The sequence below is a fragment of the Calidris pugnax genome, unplaced genomic scaffold (genome assembly GCF_001431845.1).
Source record: "Calidris pugnax isolate Ruff unplaced genomic scaffold, ASM143184v1 scaffold158, whole genome shotgun sequence".
NCBI lineage: Eukaryota > Metazoa > Chordata > Aves > Charadriiformes > Scolopacidae > Calidris > Calidris pugnax.
The window spans coordinates 66,978-89,385 of NW_015090942.1; the positions used below are offsets into that span (position 1 = coordinate 66,978).

Genomic DNA, 22,408 nt, shown 5'->3' on the forward strand with positions numbered 1-22,408 from the left:
CCCAGGCCGGAAGGGACCTCCAAAGGCCATCTAGTCCGACCCCCCCGCAGTCAGCAGGGACACCCCCAACTAGACCAGGTTGACCAGGGCCTCGTCGAGCCTCACCTTGAATATCTCCAGGGAAGGGGCCTCAACCACCTCCCTGGGCAACCTGTTCCAGTGCTCCACCACCCTCACAGTGAAGAACCCTCTCCTCATCTCCAGTCTAAATCTGTTCCCCTCCAGCTTGAAGCCATTGCCCCTTGTCCTGTCACTGCAGGCCTTTCTAAACAATGCTAGAGATCTGCATGGGAGAGACAAAAAGAGAGATGCTGCACTCCATTGGCAGTTTTCACCCATCTCCCAGTCTACCACTGTTCCTCTGGATGGTTTATACTGGAGGAGAAAGATGAGTGAAAGGCATGGCATTGCCCACAGTCAGTCTGGTTTCCAGCACCACCCTACCTCAGGTCTTTCACAGCCCAACTGCCTCTCCCATCCCTTCCACAGAACAGCTCCCACATTAGCACGCCATAATTTAAATTGAAAGAGGGGAGATTAAGATCACAGAATCACAGAATCATCTAGGCTGCAAGAGAGTCCAACCATCTACCCTACTCTAAAGTTCTCCCCTACACCGTATCCCCCAACACCACATCTAAATGGTTCTTAAACACAGCCAGGGATGGTGACTCAACCACCTCCCTGGGCAGCCTATTTGAATGCCCGACCACTAATAAGATCAGATATTAGGAAGAACTTCTTTAGTGTGAGTGTGATGAGGCACTGGAACAGGTTGCCCAGAGAAGCTGTGGCTGCCCCATCCCTGGAGGGGTTCAAGGCCAGGCTGGATGGGGCTTGGAGCAACCTGGTCTGGTGGGAGGTGTCCCTGCCCATGGCAGGGGGTTGGAACTGGATGATTTTCAGGATCCCTTCCAACCCAAACCATTCTATGATTCTTTGAAAAAGATGAGGAACCCGAGACCCAGAGAGGAACACTTGAAGCTGCACCGAAACCCCCTTTGAAGATAGTACCAGAAACCAGATTTCTGGTGGGGGGAAGGAACAAACTGGAGTGGAATTTGCTAACATTTACTTTCAAATACTGCTTCAAAAAGCTCCACAGGGAATTAATCTCAGTGACCCTGCTGCAAAGCACATAAATAAGTGGTGCCTCTTTTTCAGATAAACAGCAGAGGTTAAGTGACCAGAGGGAGGAGGACATGGGGATCCTGCCATCAACCGGGTCCAGGCTGTGAGGCCAAACTTCCCCTTTAAGGACCGAGCTTGTATGGGGGTTCCTTGTCCTAATCGAGTGGAAGCTGCCACCCCCCACTCTCCCCCCAGCCATCACATTTCTAATAATGAGCTGCTGGGCAATCTGCAGTTATCTCTGCCTTTTCTCTCCTTTGGGGGATTTATTGCTGGATGTATTGATGGCTCGCAGCCACTGACCCTGGAGGGCAGGAGATGAAATATTTAGCATTACTGTGGTACAATCAACGGCCAAATTCATGCTTTCCTATACATCTGTCACATAGTCTGTGTTGTCCCTCTGCTGACAGCAAAACACACAGTATTCTGTAGCACAGATGCAGGGTAAGATGAGATGGAATCACGCTATAGAGTTGAGTCTCAATTGGAAATATCCTCAGGTCAGCAGGGTGAAAGCTTCACGGGTTCATGCCTACCAGATCACAACTCAGAACTAGTTTGCCAAGGATCCCTTGAACAATTCCAGAGCGTGAGTCAACTTTTTTGGACAAGTTTTTGGGATGGGCCACCTAGATCTGATCTGAAATTAAGCAGGCTGTGGTGGCTTTGGATAAGGATCCCACAAGCTCATCCACAGAAGGTTGGAATATGGTACAGGCTTGTTCCCATTTCTTCTGTCCCAGAAAGGAGAGGTAGCAAAGAGGATCACTTCAACTGGATCACTGTCTCCACCAGGAGAGTTTGCAATGCAATAGGAAGAATTCCTAGGTGAACTCAGCAGGAGAAGACAGACACACTGGAATAGCAGGGGCCATCAGAAAAACCCTCCATCACTGCCAAGGACACTGAGAGACTTGGAGTGACAGCACCCTGCAGAGCCACGCTCAGCTGGAGATGTTTGGTTAGACAGATCCAATGCCCTTTCCAGCCACTGTCTCTGCTGAGAGGTTCTTGGCAAACGAGACCACCCTGCCACTCATCACCAGTAGCTCAGCCAACCCAACACCTCCCTGTCCACCGCTTTGGCAGAGGGCCCTCTGCAGCAGGAGGTCACTGGCAGTGATGGCTACAGAAAGGAAACTTGAAGATCAATAGCATCATTAAAAAGCCAGAAGAAAACAAAGCCAATGAACTAATCTCCCAGACCTGAGGACACCTGGATCCACTGCTCCTTACAAGGCCCTGGATAAGGCAGTACCGTTGAATAACAAAATGGTGAACTGAGGTCACTTCTTGGCCTGTTATTTAGAAGCCCAGGGTTGTGGATACAGACAAATTTGCTCAACATCCTAACCAGATAAGCCAAATGAGCAGTTTGGTTATTTATGGTCATTTGGCACAGTTGAGTTGACCCACAGGGGACAAACGCTCAACTTCAGGATCAACTTTTTTCCCACAGTGAGCATCCAAACCATAAGGTCCTCTTGAAATCTAACTTGGATTGGACCCCATGATGCTTACAGGACACGTTTCCTCTCTAAGGGCAACGGAGATCATGACAAGTCTGAAAGAGGAGAGGTTCAGGTCGGTGGTGGAAAGTTTGTGGCACTGAGACAAGTGTCTGAGCTGGGCTTTGAATCAGAACCAAACCCCCTTAAGCAATGGAAATAAGAAGGCAATGATTGAAGAGATCTGACCAGTCTCTACCACTCTTCTCTTCCCTTGTCATTCAAAAACTGCTTTTTTGGTTAAACAAAAGTCTCCCCCAGCAAGTCCCCCAGAGACCTCGCTGGAGCTGCCCGCGTGACTCATTGGCTCACCCGCCCCAGCCAAAGCCTGAGACAGCATTTTGCACCTCTGCCATGTGTTATCACAGACGTTGAGAGAAGATGGGTGGGGGGGAAAGCAGGGCTGGGACAATGGGAAAGACCAGCAGGTACTTACGTGTTGTGAAGAACGCACCATCCACAGTGAGGGTCGCCTGAGCCCAAGCACTCGCTGCAGGTCTCATACTGGCTACACGACTCCACGGGCACCCGAGTGAGCTGCAGGAGGAAAGGGGACAACCTGTCAGGCTTTTCACAGGGCTCTGCAACGCCCATAAGGACTTGACGGAGGTGCCACCTTCCGTGTCCTGTTCCCCTGCTGCCTGTCCTCCCAAAGGGACATCCCTGCAGAGCTTGGCAGGCCTGGGGCAGAGGGATGTGTCTGCAAATTGCTCCAGAGTTCAATCTGGTGCAACCCCTGTCCAGATGAGCACTCAACTTGGTGCAAACACTTTTGAGATCAGCACCTTCCCTGTGGCCTTCTCCTCTTCCCCATGGCCTTTCACACTTTGATTGCCAGATGACCTCAGCTGCACAGCTTCACAGGGAACCAGCAAATCAGGCAGGCTGTCTGCATACTGTGGTGACCTGGCACCTTGAGGTTATTAAATACCTTCTGCAATGAATTAAACTCAGCAGATCTCAATGCTCTCCTACACTCTGGTTGTGGACCTTGTTGCTTTCTGGCTTCCTGTGAGAACTGAAGTCTCAAGATGTCTTTGTCTCCCTCCCATGACCTCCCAAACCACCACCAGTCCTAGAAGAGCATTATCTTCACTCCCCATTGCCCATGCATCTTTCCAACCATCAGTTGTCCCACCCCTGGAGGGGTTGCTCACAGGAGGGAAAGGACAAAAGCCACCATGAATGAGCTTGCTGTCACCCTGACTTTGCAGCTCAGAAGGCATTAGAGGTGGACCTGAAACACCCATCTACTGCCCAAAAACTACATTTTATTATCTTTTTTCTTCTTTCTTTCTTCCTTTTTAATTAAAGCCAGTTGGAGCTTTCAAAGACAGAAGGGCCTGACGTCCCATCTAACAGACCAGAGCCTTTTGATTCCATTTAGCTTTTGTAGGCCCCTCACTTCTTTGGAAGCCAAACACACAATTTGGGCCCAATGACCTGATAGTCTCTTTTTCCATTGAATAAGCTTCAGAGAGCGTCTATAATATACAGTCAACTGTCAGTGCCTTCACCCCAGCTCATGTCAGCAGGGAGAGTTTATTCCTTCAGATGATATAGTGAGGTATTATCCTGATGAAACACCACTGAGAACTGCCAACGATAAACTGCGGAACAGTTACTTGTGACAAATGACAAAGGAATGCACCTGGATCCTAGGGACCATTTTTTACTTGGTGCAACATTCAAGAGAGTTTGAGCTGTGAAGTGATAGATTAAGATTCATTCTGATTGCATCTGAGTTTGAGCTGTGAAGTGATAGATTAAGATTCATTCTGATTGCATCTGTAAATGAACCAAGACCTGGCTTTTATATATATAAATATATATCAGGAAAAATTCCAGCTATTTATGAAGACCTTTTCTGTTTGCATTGGAAATTGTCTTCCTAACCCCTACACAGACACCACACGTGGTAGTAGATAGTCTATGTGCAAAAGCTGAAAATCTGTATTTTTACTTCTGGCAGCTGGCAGTAGCATTAGAAAACTGCGGACAGAAGAAATACGATGGGGTTTATTTACCGTTGCACTGTTGCCTGTGCCAAGTCACCCAAAGAAACCAACTGTGGCTACTGAAAACGTTTAATGAAAAAGGGAGAACACAAAACAAACAAATAAACAAACACAAAACCACCTTTCTCAAATTGAATCTACTGCCATGAGCATAGAAACATAATCAAGACAGACCGCAGAGCAACGAAAACAAGAAGATCAAAACAGGGAGGGAGTCATTCAAAATTCTGGAAGCATCAGGAAGTTTCAAAGGTCAGATGTCTTGGCCAAAAATGCAGTTGTTCCACCTTCCTTAAGCTTCAGGCCAAGAAGGTATCAACTTTTCAATAAATATAAATTGTATGCTCCAAGATTTAACCCAATTAGACTGATGTTGAACCTAAGAGTCTGTGTTCTATCCAACTTGCAAAAAGTCATACAGTTTTTTACAAGAAGACATCAAGGGGTGGAGATCTTATCATTTAGGTTGGCCATTCCTACCTGTTATTTCCACCTGAACAAAATATATTGTGAATTATTTTTCCTTGATCGCATCTAGCTTGACCATGTCTGCATGGTGAACATCAGAAGAGGCAGATAATTCAGTTTTGAAAGAGTGTAAATCTGCCCTTCCTCAACCCAGAAGCAATCGTCTGTGTAATCTCCACCTTGTAATTAGAAATTTGTGAAAACAGACGGGATTAGCAATGTGGTTCCTACCCAAACTACCCTCAGTTTAACATATGGTGCAGCTCGATTTAAACTCATTAGCTGCAGATAGTTTTTCAGAACCTCGGGTTCTGAGCTAGTTTACATCTGTCTTATCGAAGTGAGCCTTGCTTAAGAAGCTCAGATCAGAATATGTACTTTTTCAACATGCAGTGATGTTGGGTTAGAATGTTCCGAGTCAAAATCCACTTGTGACTATGATATATGTCCAAGAAAGAAGTCCTAGAGGACTGAAATTTGTTATTTCTCTGCCAATCGCTACAAAAAGAGTAGATAAAAAGTGGTATATGTAGGTTTTGGTGTTATTATTTGGAGAACAACTCTTATGAGGAGTGGCTGAAGGAACTGGGATTTTCAGCCTGGAGAAAAGGAGGCTGAGGGGAGACCTTCTCTCTCCAACTCCCTGAAAGAAGAGTGTAGCCAGGGGGGGTCAGCCTCTTCTCCCAAGGAACAGGCGATACGACAAGAGAAAACAGCCTCAACTTGTTCCAGGGGAGGTTCAGATTGGATATTAACCTCAACTTGTTCCAGGGAAGGTTCAGATTGGATATTAGGAAAATTTTTTACACTGACAGGGTTATTAAGCCTTGGAATGGGTTGCCCAGGGAAGTGGTGGAGTTGCCATCCTGGAGGTATTTAAAAGATGGGCAGATGTGGTGATGAGCGACATGGTTTAGTGGTGGTTTTGTTAGTGTTAGGTTGATGGTTGGACCCAATGATCTGAAAGGTTCCTTCCAACCTAGACAACTCTATGATTCTACTATTAATAATTATTATTACTATTACTATTATTTAACTAGCTGTAAAAGGATATCCAAGCTCTCAGAGGCAGAAAGAACCTACTGAGAATCCAGATCCTCATCTTTACAGACATGCTTCCTTCTCATTGTCTTTAGGGTACTTAGTCTCTGTAGTATAAAGTTCATATGTTGTGTAGGAGCACACCTTGCTTGTGTCCCTGTCCCAGAGAGCACAGCTATGCAGTATGAGCTTGCACGAAGCCACATGCCACATGAGTGTCACCATTCACATCGCTACATGTTACTCCTGCTATAGGAGACCTTTTACGAGTTCACCTCAAGTAGCTTTATTGCAAGATTAATTAAAATTGTACCACGCCGGTAAATGTCTTGGGCTGTAAGTGTCAGACCTTCTAATTAATAAAGAAAGAAACTACAAAAAACAAAGGAGCTGCGACTGAAAGGAAAGCCACCTAGGGGTCGTCAGCTGAAAAGAAAAAGAACATCAAGCAAATAAGGCACATCAGAGGTCTCATTTTCCTTTGGAACATAAGCTGTAATTAATTCAGCTCAGCTTTCCAAGTTGAAAGTTTTGAGAACTGACCGTGCCCCCTGAGAGCAGTCAGCTTTTTATGCTGCCCCTAAAATATCTCAAAAAGAAAAGTCCACGCAAACCTCCCAATTACCATGCCTTGCCATTATTCACAACGATGAAGGGACCAGACAGCTCCGAAGGTTGAAATCTCCATTGTAAACCAAACTGTGACTACTCCTTCCACCCTTTCTCCATCTTTGGAAAGTCTAACAAACTTTTTAAGGTCATTTCCCAAGCCTCGGTGGCCTTTCATTGGGGTAGAACTTGGAGTCAATATGTTGCAGCAAATACAACCAGGGTTTCAGCAGGAAGAGGATTAACAAAAGCAAAGTGTCCTTCAATTTGGGTCGCTACGAGCCAGGTTGGAGTCATTTATATTCCTACAGTGGTCACGGATTAACTGATATTTTGGCCTCTCTGTGCTAAAGCAATATATGGATGTAAGAAGAAGCTGCTGTTGTTTTAAGGGCTTATATCTCATATGTGATGAAGCACATATCTCCATTTCATCAATGAAATCTGAGGGTGAAAGTGAGGTCTCCTAAAGCTCAAGTGGGTGCTATCTAAGCATCTTTGAAGATGTGGGCTTGAGGCATCTGAGCAAGTTTATGCAAGAAGTCCATGGAAGAGCTGATCATTGAACACTAAGTTATTAAGTACAACATGTTTAGACTTTGGGTTTGTTGAATCACAGAATCATAGAATGGTTAGAGTTGGAAGGGACCTTTCGTTGAATCACAGAATCATAGAATAATTAGAGTTGGAAGGGACTTTAAAGATCATTCAGTTCCACCCCCCCCTGCCATGGGCAGGGACACCTCCCACCAGACCAGGTTGCTCCAAGCCCCATCCAGCCTGGCCTTGAACCCCTCCAGGGATGGGGCATCCACAGCTTCTCTGAGCAACCTGTTCCACTTGAAATACTGAAGGATAGGGGAGACCAAAGTGTCAGAACCCGTATTCCTGAAGCAGCTTTACCACCTAGACTGTCCCCTGCACATCCAGAGTGAGATGCAATCCCAGAGTTAGGGTCAGACGAGAGGTAAGAGAATCTGATGTCCTTCTCAAGGGCAGCAAGAAAAGGATGAGGCAGGTCCAGCTGCCGTAGCTGCAGCAGGATTTGAAGAGATATTTCACTTCATCAACACTTTCATTCACAGGTCCCCAAAGTAATCATTCATTGAGTTTCTGGCTCGCAAGGACATCTTGAAAAATCTGGCAAAATCTGTGAACTGCTGTACAGTTCAGAGCTCACCTGCTACATACGACTTCAGGGCTTTTCACACAGCACCAGGGCTGTCCTCACCTCTGCTCCAGCCTAAATTGCAAGCTGCAGCTTCTCCAGCTCCCAGCCTCGCTTTCCACCCTCTATTTCTACTATGAATGAGTTACAGAAAGTCATTTAAAACAAAATGATTGAGGTTTTTGGATCTGATAGACAGTAACAGCTAATCCTGTTAGAAATTTGGCTCCCGCTTCTGCCATTATATATTCACAAAAGCTCCTGCTATGTGCTCAGTCATAATTTTCTGGCTCCCGTTTTTGACTTTCTTATTTCAATATACATTGCTTTTTTTTTTTTTTTTCCCCCTTAAACTGCCAACATTCTGGTCAAAACGTGAATCATTGCTCAATCTCTGCTGTTATAATTGGATGTTAATACAGCAGCGGGATATATTCAGTCTGATGGACTAAGTTAATTTAAATGTACAAAAAGGCATCTTAAGTAGCCAATTTCCTTCCCGACAGTCAAAAGATACATTTCCCAAACACTGAACAGTGACTCTGTCAAGCCATGTGGGTTCTGTGAATGCTCCTATCTTTCAAGACTCAGCCAGCCCCGAAAAACTGCAGAAAGATTAAGAGAGGAGCTTATTTGATTTCAAAGCCTTGAATAGAGTGTTCATGATAATACAGTTTATTAAATAGAGCGAGGCAAAGAACACCTGACAGACCACGAGTGAAACCAGATTCTGCACCCCTGAGAGAGTCAGTGAGGATGTTCGTCACCTGAAGGGCATCCCGGGATGCTAATTTTAACTTGGCCTGAATTATGGGCAAAAGGACCTTAAATTCCTCCGTCTTGTTTGAGCCCCTGTGCCTCCTCCACCTGATCTGCAAACTCAGCGAAAAGAGTGGGAGCACAGAAAAAAACAGCCCAGGGAGCTGAAACACAGAGAATCATAGAATGGTTAGAGTTGGAAGGGACTTAAAGATCACTGAGTTCAAATGCCCTGCCATGGGTGGGGACACCTCCCACTAGACCAGGTTGCTCAACATCTTAGTTACACCAATAAGAAGAAGGACTCACATTCACGTAGATGTTGTAAAACTGATGGGAGAGGAGATGCTCCAAGAAGGGATAGAGATGAGGATCTGGGGTTGATTCCAGCCTGCCACTCCAGCATGATAAGTAAATAACTTGCAAGTCCCTCTGGGACAGGGAATGTCATTTCTCATCAGACACCCCCAAGCTCTTCATTGCAGCACTCTTCCCAGTAAATCCATGATTACATATTTGGAAAACTGGAGGCTTTAATTAAGGAGAGTTAATTGGAAGCAGCAGTAGCTGTCAAGGACAAATGACACAATAATTAAACTGGGGGTCAACGTCCCGCTGTGTGGCAGGGTAAATTACCTGTCCTAATATACTTGTTCACAAAGAAGGGCTTCCTACCCACATCTGTGCATGTGCTGCTGCTCCTCCTCTCCTCTTCAATGCCCTGAGCTGTCCTCCACATCTTTGTGGAGAGACGTCTTTACTTTGGCACTGACAGAGCAAATCCCCAGCCATGATCACACGCCGCTCCCATGAAGAGAGGTAAAGCAAGGAGAGATATAGAAAGATTGCACCTCTTCTACGAGGCCAGGCTGAGAGAGTTGGGATTGCTCAGCCTGGAGAAGAGAAGGCTCTGGGGAGACCTTAGAGCAGCCTTCCAGTCCCTCAAGGGGCTACAGGAGAGATGGGGAGGGACTCTTGGTCAGGGAGAAAAGCCACAGGATGAGGGGTAACAGTTTTAAACAAGCCACAGGACAAGGGGTAACAGTTTTAAACTGGAAGAGGGGAGATTTAGATGAGATATTAGGAGGAAATTCTTTCCTGTGAGGGTGGTGAGACACTGGAACAGGTTGCCCAGAGAAGCTGTGGTTGCCCCATCCCTGGAGGGGTTCAAGGCCAGGCTGGATGGGGCTTGGAGCAACCTGGTCTGGTGGGAGGTGTCCCTGGCCATGGCAGGGGGGTTGGAACTTGATGATCTTTAAGGTCCCTCCCGACTCTAACCATTCTATGATTCCATGATTTGATGCCCACAGCCTCTGTGGCGATAGCCCCAGAAGCCTTTGGGCTAAAGTTGAGAGACATCAGTTCCCATCAGATGCTCTCACAATGAGATTTCTGTTGGTGCTCCGACAGCAACACAACCTTCTTTGCACCCTTTGCAGTGCAAGTCTGTTCCCACAGCCTCTGTGGCAATAGCTCCAGAAGCCTTTGGGCTAAAGCTGAGAGACATCAGTTCCCATCAGACGCTCTCACAATGAGATTTCTGTTGGTTGCAACGCAACTTTCTTTGCACCCTTTGCAGTGCAAGTCTGTTCCCATGACTCCCTCAGCAGGAATCTGCTTTACAGCTGGCTCAGAAAAAAAAGAAGTTAGATGTCTTCTACGTAGAGGATGCTGGGCTTCATTTCCAATCCATCAAGACTTGCAGCTTGTGTCATGGGAGGAATGCAAAGCAAGGGCTTTGCCCTCTCACCAAAATCTGTCTGCAACATCAGAGTCGATGTTCTAAGCTAGAAATCCAGGCTCTGATAATGGAGAGACCTTTGGCAGGGTGGGATTTGCCTGCTCTCTGGTTTAGATGCCTACCAGGGATGAGATAAATCGTACCCTGGATGTGCCTATGTCTATCCACTGAATATAAAGGAGTCTGCACAGCCAGGTCAGACAGAGACATTTAAAATGTAGACAGCAAACACTGAGTGAGGTGAATCCCACATCAACACCATACATAACTTCCTTCTACTCCTCTAATCTTGCCACTGTAAACAATCCCCAAACATTCTAAGCTCTGCCCTCTTCCTAATTGTAGCATCAGAATAACCACTCACGAGACAAAATGCATTTTCTTTAATCACTGGGAGAGTGGCAGAGGAAATCCGCTGTGTTGCACAGCTAGAAAACTGTTCCAGGGACTCAAAAGACCTTGTGGGATGACACGGACTGTGTTTGAACAAGAGCCTTTCACCATCTGCTCTGTAAATACAGCCCTCGTGCTTTTCTGCATCCAAGCTCGTTCCTGCTCTCTGTTCTGGCTTTATTTACAAAGGAACAGACAACTAAGATAACAAAGATTATCCCAGTCCTCTTCTTGAAGGCTTGGCAGCTTCTCAGGTTCCCCCTTGACAACTGCTCAGCCTGCACCCTGCGCTGTTCCTTCTTCAAACAGGTCTATCACGCTGCAATGACTCTTCTCCCAAAAGCACTGGTGCTCAAGGAGAAGCTGAGGACACAACATCCAGCTATGAGAATGGCTGGCAACCTGGAGACTGAGGAACCACAGAATCATAGAATGGTTGGAGTTGGAAGGGACCTCAAAGATCATCCAGTTCCATGGGCAGGGACACCTCCCATCAGACCAGGTTGCTCAAAGCCCCATCCAGCCTGGCCTTGAACCCCTCCAGGGATGGGGCAGCCACAGCTTCTCTGGGCAACCTGTTCCAGTGCCTCACCACCCTCACAGGAAAGAATTTCTTCCTAATAGCTCATCTAAATCTTCCCACTTTCAGTTTAAAACCATTTCCCCTTGTCCTATCACTACAGTCCCTGATCAAGAGTCCCTCTCTGGCTCTCCTGAAGGCTCCTTTCAGATATTGGAAGGCTGCTATAAGTTCTCCCCAGAGCCTTCTCTTCTCCAGGCTGAACAACCTCAAATCTCTCAGCCTGTCCTCACAGCAGAGGTGCTCCAGCCCTCTGATCATCTCTGTGGCCTCCTCTAGACCCATTCCAAAAGGTCCATGTCCTTCCTGTGCTGAGGACTCCAAAGCTGGACACAGTATTCCAGGTGGGGTCTCACGACAGCAGAACAGAGGGGTAGAATCACCTCCCTTGACCTGCTGGCCATGCTGCTGGGGATGCAGCCCAAGATGGGGTTGGCTTTCTGGGCTGTCAGAATCATATGGGGTTGGAAGGGACCTCTGGAGATCATCAAGTCCAACCCCCCCAATGAAGTGGGTCTACCTAGAGCAGATTGCCCAGAACTGGACACAGTACTCCAGACAAGGCCCCATCTGGAGCACTGTGTCCAGTTCTGGGCTCCCCAGTTCAAGAAGGACAGGGAACTGCTGGAGAGGGTACAGCAAAGGGCCACAAAGATGATTAAGGGCCTGGAGCATCTCTCTTATGAGGAGAGGCTGAGGAACTTGGGTCTTTTTAGCCTAGAGAAGAGAAGGCTGAGGGGGGATCTATCAATGCCTATAAATACTTAAAGGGAGGGAGTCAGGAGGACGGGACTGGTCTTTTCTCAATGGTGCCCAGTGACAGGACAAGAGAAAATGGGCACAAACTTGAACATAAGAAGTTACAAAATGAGGAGGAACTTCTTTACTGTGAGGGTGGCCGAGCACTGGAAGAGGCTGCCCAGGGAGGTGGTGGAGTCTCCTTCTCTGGAGACATTCAAAAAACCACCTGGACAAGATCCTGTGCAACCTGCTCTAGAAACATATTAGGAATTCTTGTCCCTTGTAAAAACCACAGTTCACCAGCCACGAGGTGTGGAAGGAGTGTCAGGAGATTTTACCCAAGCCTAATGAAACCAGCCACCTTCTTACCCGCCCTGCAAACCATCACTTTTGGCCAACTTTCTCTGCCTGTAGTATTCAATCTGTTTTTCTCTCTATCAGGTCCAGGTGGGTTCAGTTCCGTGTCCCCAGCCCCCACCTAGTTTACCACTAAATCTTTATCTCACAGTCAAGGGTTTCAGTCTGTAAAACTGTAAAACAAATGAGGTTTGTCTAAATGTGTGTGTTCAAAAGCCTTCAAAATAGAGAGTCTCATGTCACAATTAATGCAGGGCCAGCCCAGGCTTAATGAGCGCGGGTGTCTGCGTGGCTACTGAAGCATGCCCACTGAGCAAGGGGTAGATCATTACCCAGACTCTATGAAGACTATATATAGATTTAATTGGGACCTGTAATGGAATTTCTGTCACTGCAACGGGCTTTCTCAAGGTTCAGCATCACTTGAAGGCTCCTGGTGGAGGCATGAACAGTTAAAGCACAAAGGGAGAAGTTAATAGTTGTTTCTACTGGTGATGGCTACTTTCCAGGTCACCTTGCTCCATCATTTTTCAAGATGTTCCCATCCTGACCTTCAGTTACCAAGAAACATCTTTCTGCAGATTCATTCACCTCAGCAGCCCTCTCAGGTATCCTATTGTGTCTTCTTCTTGTCCATTCCCATTGATGCAATCCCATCACCACTCCAAATCCTACCTTTACACCCACACCATCTCCCTGGGTTAAGATGTTCTCATCCCAGTGTCTGGAGGATGTTTGCCTCATCTCTCTCTCCAGCCACCCACACTCTCTCCTGGGTTTCTAGCTGCACCACTTGATGACAGTTCATGAAGGACTGGTTGTGTTGATCTAATTCCCTTGTGCAGGATTATACGACCCCTACAAAACTATCAAGCTACAGAAGGCATGGAAGACAAACAATTTAAAAAATGTCCTTTCCTTCAGTTGTGCCATAACCTGAATAAATCTTTCTTTCATTTCTAGTTTATCCTTGAAGAAACATTGCCTTTTTGCATCCACAGCAGGCTTTGGAAGCAGTTTCGTGGGTCCAGAGCACGCCGCTTGAAAGAATAATCTCCTTCTATTTCTTCAGGACATGATTTTCAACATTTTTATGTCATGTCTTCAAATTCTTGCACTTGTAGAGGTAGTGAACAGTCATTTCCTATTCACCCCCTTCTGCCAATGATTCCTAATTTCACCAATCTCTACCATACACTCCAGCTCACATTTTCCTAGGCTGAGGAGTTCCTGCTTCTTCAGTCACCTCCTACATGGAAACCACTCCATACCTCTGATCATAAAATCATAGAATCACAGAACGGTTTGGGTTAGAAGGGGCCTTAAAGATCATCCAGTTCCAGTCCCTGCCATGGGCAGTGACACCTCCCACCAGCCCAGGTTGCTCCAAGCCCCATCCAACCTGGCCTTGAACACCTCCAAGGATGGGGCAGCCACAGCTTCTCTGGGCAACCTGTTCCAGTGTCTCACCACCCTCACAAGAAAGAATTTCTTCCTAACGTCTCATCTAAATATGGTCTCTTTCAGTTTAAAACCGTTACCCATAGAATGGTTGAAGTTGGAAGGGACCTTAAAGATCATTGATTTCCAGCCCCCCTGCCATGGGCAGGGACACCTCCCACTAGACCACCCCTGCTAGCCAAATGTTGGGCAAAAGGAAAAGCTACCTGGTGGCCTAAGTCATCTTTTCATAGCCTTCTCCACCTCTCTCCCTGCTGGACTCTCAGGCACTAACCACATCATCAAAAACTATGAAGCTGCTGCCTTTAACAGGGTGACACCTCTCAGTCTGAGGCACAGGAGCGCGCGTATCCTTCAGGAGCATCCCGGCTGCGAAAGGAAACCCATCAGCTTAAACTGTGATTAAGCCCTGCTTCATCAGGGGCTTGGGGAATGGCAGGTAACTCGTAAAGCTGTGTGCACTTGATTGCTTTTACTGGTGGGACTGAGCTTAGAATCATAGAATCACAGAATCATAGAATTGCCCAGGCCGGAAGGGACCTCCAAAGGTCATCTAGTCCGACCCCCCCGCAGTCAGCAGGGACACCCCCAACTAGACCGGGTTGCCCAGGGCCTCGTCGAGCCTCTCCTTGAATATCTCCAGGGAAGGGGCCTCAACCACCTCCCTGGGCAACCTGTTCCAGTGCTCCACCACCCTCACAGTGAAGAACCCTCTCCTCATCTCCAGTCTAAATCTGTTCCCCTTCAGCTTAAAGCCATTTCCCCTCGTCCTGTCACTGCAGGCCTTTCTAGACAGGTTCTCCCCAGCCTTCCTGTAGGCCCCCTTCAGGTACTGGAAGGCTGCTATTAGGTCTCCCTGGAGCCTCCTCTTCTCCAGGCTGAACAACCCCAGCTCCCTCAGCCTGTCCTCGTAGCAGAGGTGCTCCATCCCCCTGATCATCCTTGTGGCCCTCCTCTGGACCCTCTCCATCAGGTCCATGTCCTTCTTATATTGAGGGCTCCAGACCTGCACACAATACTCCAGGTGAGGTCTCACCAGAGCAGAGTAAAGTGGCAGAATCACCTCTCTAGTCTCTTCAGACACCTCCTCAGAGGACACACCACAAAAAGGGACAAGATGTGTTTTGTCCCCAGATACCCTCACACCTCCTCCCCCAAGCTTTCAACCTCTCTCCCCTCGTCGCTGCCTCTTCTCCTTTTTCTAAGTCATTCCCCACGCAAGGGCCATCAAATCTCAGCTGCCACGAGCTCCGCAGCCCGCCACAGGCAGCATCAAGCGGAGCGATAGCATCAACTGAAGAGTTATGAGGTCGCACCGGTTAATCTGCAAACCAAAAAAAACACTTCAGATCTGAGGCAGGGAGAGCCGTGATAACCTCTGCTTGCAGTTAATCCTGAGCTGCGGCAAACATACATACACCAACCCAACCCAGAGACAGAAAATCAGGGTTTTCCAGGGCTATTACGATCCCCCTGCCTCTCCAGAGCCCTCACCGCCAACAGCGTCACTGAGCGTTTCAGTCAAGAGTTAACCAAGATCCAGGCAGAAAATGTGAAGCAGGCTCTTCCCGAGCTCCTTAAATATATGTCTCTGTCGTTTATTAAACGAGAGGAAACCATCAATGCTCAGCCAATGCCTGTGAGAGCTCAGCGCGCTCTCAAGGTTTGGGTGGCAATTAGCGCTGCCAAAAAAGACAACGACCAGGCAGAGAGGCAGGCAGCTCTTTTGGGGCATATCTATTTGCCTTTAGAGATCTCTGGGATTGTTCAGCCCGGAGAAGAGAAGGCTCCAGGGAGACCTTATAGCGGCCTTTCAATACCTGAAGGGTGCCTATAGAAGTTTGAAATTGGGGTGCTCATTTTACCTAGCGCCAGCCACTAGAGAGAAGCCAAGCCCTAAAGTTTTGGGCCAGATCCCAAGCTTTGAAATATTTGAAATATTTCAAATATTACCCCACCTGGAATACTGTGTCCAGCTTTGGAGTCCTCAACACAGAAAGGACATGGACCGGCTGGAACAGGACCACGAAGATGATCAGAGGGATAGAGCACCTCTGCTATGAAGACAGGCTGAGGGAGCTGGGATTGTTCAGCCTGGAGAAGAGAAGGCTCCGGGGAGACCTTATAGCAGCCTTTCAATACCTGAAGGGTGCCTATAGAAGAGCTGGGGAGGGACTCTTTGCCAGGAGGTGTAGTGATAGGACAAGAGGAAACGGTTTTAAATTGGAAGAAAAAAGATTCAGATTAGATCTCAGGAAGAAATTTTTTACTCTGAGGGTGGTGAGACACTGGAACAGGTTGCCCAGGGAAGTTGTGGCTGCCCCATCCCTGGAGGGGTTCAAGGCCAGGCTGGATGGGGCCTTGAGCAACCTGGTCTGGTGGGAGGTGTCCCTGCCCATGGCAGGGGGGTTGGAACTCGATGATCTTTGAGGTCCCTTCCAACCCAAACCATTCTATGATTCTATGATTCTATGATCTCTGCTATTTGTTTCAGCATGGAAGCAATGAGAAGAAGTTCCTAACAAAGCCCAGCTCCCTCTCTGCAGCACTTGAATTCGTGGAGGGTTCGCAAGGCGCAATTCCTACGGAGCACAATGCAGGTTGCTCCATCCCAGCCCCCAGTGCCCGTATTTCAATGGATTAAGTGCATAACCTAGTGCAGCAAGCACTACACGTGTTTTCCCAGCTTCCTCAGACATCCATCTTGCCATAAAATGAAAGTTCAAGGACATTTAATTCCGGGATCATATAAATGCATAGCATTTAAGGTCAGAAGGGACCATTAGATCATCTGTTCTTGCCTCCTGTACATCACAGGCCACTAAATTTCTCCCATCTACCCTTATATGAACTAAATAATTTGGCTTTATCTAAAGCGTGTTGCTCAGAAAGACCTCCCATTTCGATGTGAAGATACCAAGAAATGGAGAATCCTCCATTTCACGGGCAGTTTGCTCCATGGTTAATCACTCATGCCATAAAAAGCTTGTACATGCCTTATATTTCATGTGAATTCATCGGGTTTTGGCTTTCAACCACTGATTCTTACTCTACTTTTCTTCTCTAGATTGAAGAGCCCTTTAAGCCTGCTGTTTTCACCCCCTGAGGATGCTCAGAGATGTGAATCGAATCATTCTTCAATATTCCTTCTGAGAAATTAACAGACTGAGATCCTTAAAGTCCCTTTGAGGACATCGTACCTTCTCCCTCCCTACAAATAATCTTTGTGGGGTTTTTTTGGTGCTCCTTTTCCTATCTCTCAGTGCTCTTTTACAAAAGGAGACCCCCAGAGCTGGCCATAAAGCATTGTGGTTGGACTCGATGATCTCGGAGGTCCCTTCCAACCACTAAGATTCTGTGATTCTTTGACTACTACTTGCCCACTCTCTTCCACTCCTTCAAGGATGCAGAATGGAGTCAGCCCATTTCTACTACAGGATGGACCAGGGGAAACCCTTTGTGAGGATGTAAAGAAACGACTCATTCATCCATTTCAGTCGTTGCTTTCTAGGACACATCTCCTACTTTCCAGCCTGACCTACATTCCTTCTTACCACACAAGAGAAGTTTGCATTTGTTTTGTTTGAGGGAGCCAAAGTCACCCAACCACTCTGTCCTCATCATCGTTAGCGCTGAGCTAATTATTGCACCGCTGAATATTTTATCCACGGGATTTAGTATCAACTTCCTGCTCATTCATGAACATTTTCAGTAGTGTTGGGCCCAATATTGATCCCTGGAGAATACTCCCAGGAAAACCCTCAGGCTCTTTGAGAGCTGCCAAGTATTAAGCCATTTCAGAGACCTTTTTTTTGCTATTTTTAGCTTTTCTTATTTTTCAAATGGGAACAGGCTATGCTGTTGACTTAAGTGCTGTAAAGAAAGGTAAAGACAAGGCATCCAGACAACAAAACTTCATTTTTTTCTTAAAGAACAAACCAACTATTTCCTAAAAGAATGAAAAAAATATCTTATTTTCCATAAAAATAGGCTATCCAGCTGCTATTTGGCCCAGTTCAGGAGTAAGCATCAGGAGCTTCAGACTTATCCAGGGACTTTACGACTTCATATTACCCCTTCTAGTCCCCATGAATCATTAAAGCAGGGGTCTCACCTAGATTATTAATAATTCCCTCAGATATTGGATACAGGGCATTTCAGGTCTCAGGGATGCAAAGTCACCCTCAGAGGGGTCCTGCATTATCCACTGCTGGTATATTGTAGCTTTAGCTCTGTCTAAAATGTCTTTGTGAATAGCCCAAAGTTAGATAGGATCAATCTGGGCACTGGGAACCTGTGGGGGTATTAGGAGGTGTGGTTCCTGAGGCTGAGATGACCCCCAAATTCATGGTTGCCCCGTGACTACTGGCACCACAGAAGTGCAGCAGCATTGATAAGCTGGTTTCAGTGGCATCCAAAAATCACGCCCGGGGCATCCTTTCTCCTGACTGCTGGCAATAACATGGAATTAAGGCCCTTTGCATGGATTCTTTAGGAGGAACTTCTATACTTTGAGGGTGGCAGAGCCCTGGAACAGGCTGCCCAGAGAGGTGGTGGAGTCTCCTTCTCTGGAGACTTTCAAAACCTACCTGGACACAGAATCACAGAATCTTCTAGGTTGGAAGGGACCTTAAAGATCATCTTGTCCAACCGTCAACCTCACTGACAAAAATAGACACCCACACAACAAACAAGAAGCATCACCATCACTAAACCATACCTCCCAGCACTACATCAACCCGTCTTTTGAACACCTCCAGGGATGGTGCCTCAACCACCTCCCTGGGCAGCCCATTCCAATGCCTGAGAACCCTTTCAGTGAAAATTTTTTTCCTAATATCCAGCCTGAACCTCCCCTGGTGCAACTTGAGGCCATTTCCTCTCGTCCTGTCGCCTGTGACTTGAGAAAAGAGACCGACCCCCATCTCTCTACACCCTCCTTTCAGGGAGTTGTAGAGAGCAATAAGGTCTCCCCTCAGCCTCCTCTTCTCCAGGCTGAATAACCCCACCTTCCTGTGCAACCTGCTCTAGGTAGACGCACTCCGGTGGGGGGGTTGGACTTGATGATCTCCAGAGGTCCCTTCCAACCCCTTATGATTCTATGATTCTATGATTCCTAAGCTTGTGCAGGAGCACACAAGGTTCTTCATTTCTCCAATCAGTTCCTCCTTCCTTTGCGCTCCTGTGATTCTTATTCCTATTTTTCTCCAGACAAAGCAGAAGGCTGAGACTCCCACTGCACCTTTCTTTTTATGGAAAGACATACACGGCGCCCAGCTTTCTTGGGGAGAAAACAGCTGGCAGGAGGATCTGTAGAGAAACACAACTTTTTTTTTTTTTGGCCCTGTAGATAACTGATTCAAACCTGATTTAAAGCCCTCAACGCTCCCTGGTACTGTAGGAAACAGTGAGATCTCATTTCAGCTCCTTGCTGCCAAGGTATTGAATTTACAAAAGCTGCTGCTGAGCAGGAGTGCTGCCGGGGCAAGGGGGGGCAAGGACCAGGTCTGGGGGGGGTGATGGTGTTGGACGACTGCAAGGTGAACACTGCCAGCTGGCTTGGGCATAAAGCAGGGAGACCCAAGGGACCCCACAAAGCCTTTTGCCAACTCCATCCAGGTGGTTCCCGAGCTGGCATCTTGAAAGAGAGCAGGATTAACCTACTGAAGGTTCTTAAAGGAGCCCTCCACCTCGAAGATCAAAGCCATCCTGGCTTTACATCTCTTATTACACCTGCCTGCCTTTGTGGGCATGGCTGACAAAAGCCCACAATCTGATTTGGACGGGGGGGATTTGCTCGGGTGCATTTCACAGCGCACACCACTCCATGCAGACAAAAAAAAAAAGAAAAAAAAGCATACCAACTCAAAAAATACCCTTTTGTCCCCGGCCACAAAGAAGAAGGTAGGTCTGTTTGGCGCATACTGCAAGGGGAAAGAAATGAGAGCAAGGAGCAGGGCCAGGCTGTCGGAGGTTCCCTCTGAAACACAAGCCCTGCTGTGCGGCTCAGAGAGCCAGCATTGCAGGTGACACTCTTGGCAGGACCCATCTGACCCTCCTGAACCTTTTTATCCAGGTCTCACCCACTGAGAATCATGGAATACTTCAGCTTGGAAGGGATCTTGAAGACTATCCAGTTCCAACCCCCCTGCCCTGGGCGGGGACACCTCCCACCAGACCAGGTTGCTCCAAGCCCCATCCAGCCTGGCCTTGAACCCCTCCAGGGATGGGGCAGCCACAGCTTCTCTGGGCAACCTGGGCCAGTGTCTCACCACCCTCACAGCAAAGAATTTCTTCCTGATATCTGATCTAAATCTTCCCTCTTTCAGTGTAAAGCCACTAACCCTCATCCTATCACTCTACATCCCAAAAAGCTGGGGCTGTGTCACCCAAAGATTTTGGAGTCTCCTTGCAGAGCTCAGTGCATCTGACTTCCCTGTCTCAGTAGCCGTCACCTCCTCAGTGCTCCTCTTTACTTTTCCCTGGCTAATGTAAACATGAGCACAAAAGGGCCAGCACTCTTTGCCTGACATCCTCAGAGCCATTCAGGAAGGGGACATGGAACAAAAAGCATCAAGGATTAGAAGAAAAACAGGTACAGCACTCAAGAGGCTGTCTGAAAGGCACAAACACTTAGGCTTTTATTGGTATGAGGGTTTAGATTGGATATTAGGAAACATTTCCTCACGGAAAGGGTTATCCAGCATTGGAATGGGCTGCCCAGGGAAGTGGTTGAGGCACCATCCCTGGAGGTGTTCAAAAGACAGGTTGACATGGTCCTCAAGAATATGGTCTAGTGATTTATTTTTTTTTATTGCTTATTTCACTGAATTTCACTGAATTTTTAGAGTTGGAAGGGACCATAGAGATCATCTAGTCCAACTCCCCGGCTAAAGCAGGACCACCCAGAGCTTGTCAGAGCATGTAACTCAGGAGCATCCAGGCGGGTCTTGAAAATCTCCAAAGAAGGGGACTCCACACCCTCCCTGGGCAGCCTGTGCCAGGGCTCCGTCACCCTCACCGTGAAAAAGTTCTTCCTCATGTTCAAGTGGAACCCTTGATGTTCCAACTTGTGCCCATTGCCCCTTGTCCTCTCACTGGCAACTACTGAAAAGAGTCTGGTTCCCTCCTCCCTCAGCCCGCCCTTGAGATACTTTTAGGCATTAATTTCTTATTTATTTTTTTGTCAGAGTTAGGTTGATGGTTCGACTAGATGTTCTTTAAGGTCCCTTCCAACCTAGACAATTCTATGATTCTATGAGGGTTCGGCATGAGGGTTGACACCAGTTTTATTAAAGCAATGCAGCCACTAAAGAGTGCTGTGGCCACGCGCATCTTGGGTTGAGAGAAGGTTGACCCTCTGATGCATAGACTGGTCAAAGTGGAGTGAAGCTGAGGTTCTGTGCACTAGGTCTGCCCTCCGTTCAGCCACAACAGGCTCATCACACCCATAGGATCAATGGAAGGGGCAGGAGCTATTGAATACTTGCCCAGAGAAGCTGTGGTTGCCCCATCCCTGGAGATCATAGAATCATAGAATCATAGAGGTTGGAAGAGACCCTTGGGATCATCGAGTCCAACCATCTACCCTACTCTACAAAGTCCTCCCCTACACCATATCCCTCAGTACCCCATCTAAACGGCCCTTAAACACATCCAGGGACGGTGACTCAACCACCTCCCTGGGCAGCCTATTCCAATGCTTGACCACTCTTTCAGTGAAAAATTCCTTCCTAATGTTCAATCTAAACCTACCCTGTTGGAGCTTGAAGCCATTCCCTCTCATTCTATTATTAATTACCTGTGAGAAGAGACCAGCACCAACCTCTCTACAGTGTCCTTTCAAGTAGTTGTAGAGAGTGATGAGGTCTCCCCTCAGCCTCCTCTTCCTCATACTGAACAGCCCCAGCTCCTTCAGCCGCTCTTCATATGATTTGTCTTCTAGGCCCTTCACTAGTTTCGTTGCCCTCCTCTGCACTCGCTCCAGCACCTCGATATCTCTCTAGAGATATCTAGATGTTCAAGGCCAGGCTGGATGGGGCTTTGAGCAACCTGGTCTGGAGGGAGGTGTCCCTGCCCATGGCAGGGGGGTGGAATTAGATGATGTTTAAGGTCCCTTCCAACCCGAATCATTCAATGATTGTATGATTAGGGGTTGATTCCCCAGCACCACGCTCCTTTCCACGCGTGCGGACATGGGTGGCCACGCTCCCACCTGCCCAGACACGCCACCCTGGCAGGCAGCTCACGGTGTTTACAAGCACTGGCAGATTTATACCATTCAGAAAGGGGTTGTGGGGAAACACTATTTTATTTACCGCCTTCCATTTCCCACCGATGAACCGTAAAATTCTAACTACAGCTTTTTCTCGCTTTTTTACCCGATCTGGGATATCTGCCTGTCTGTTTCTCACCTGCCCGCACGCAGGC

General features: G+C 47.4%; 1 protein-coding gene across 1 annotated transcript in view; it reads right to left on the reverse strand.

Moving 5' to 3' along the window:
* Positions 1-22,408, reverse strand: part of LOC106893684 (plexin-A4-like) — a gene marked incomplete at its 3' end in the record, with an annotated part of 465,431 nt that overhangs the window by 60,623 nt on the left and 382,400 nt on the right. The window contains exon 4 of the mRNA XM_014951857.1: positions 3,079-3,179. Coding sequence (XP_014807343.1) covers positions 3,079-3,179 — 101 coding nt within the window. The remainder of the gene's footprint in view (positions 1-3,078; positions 3,180-22,408) is intronic.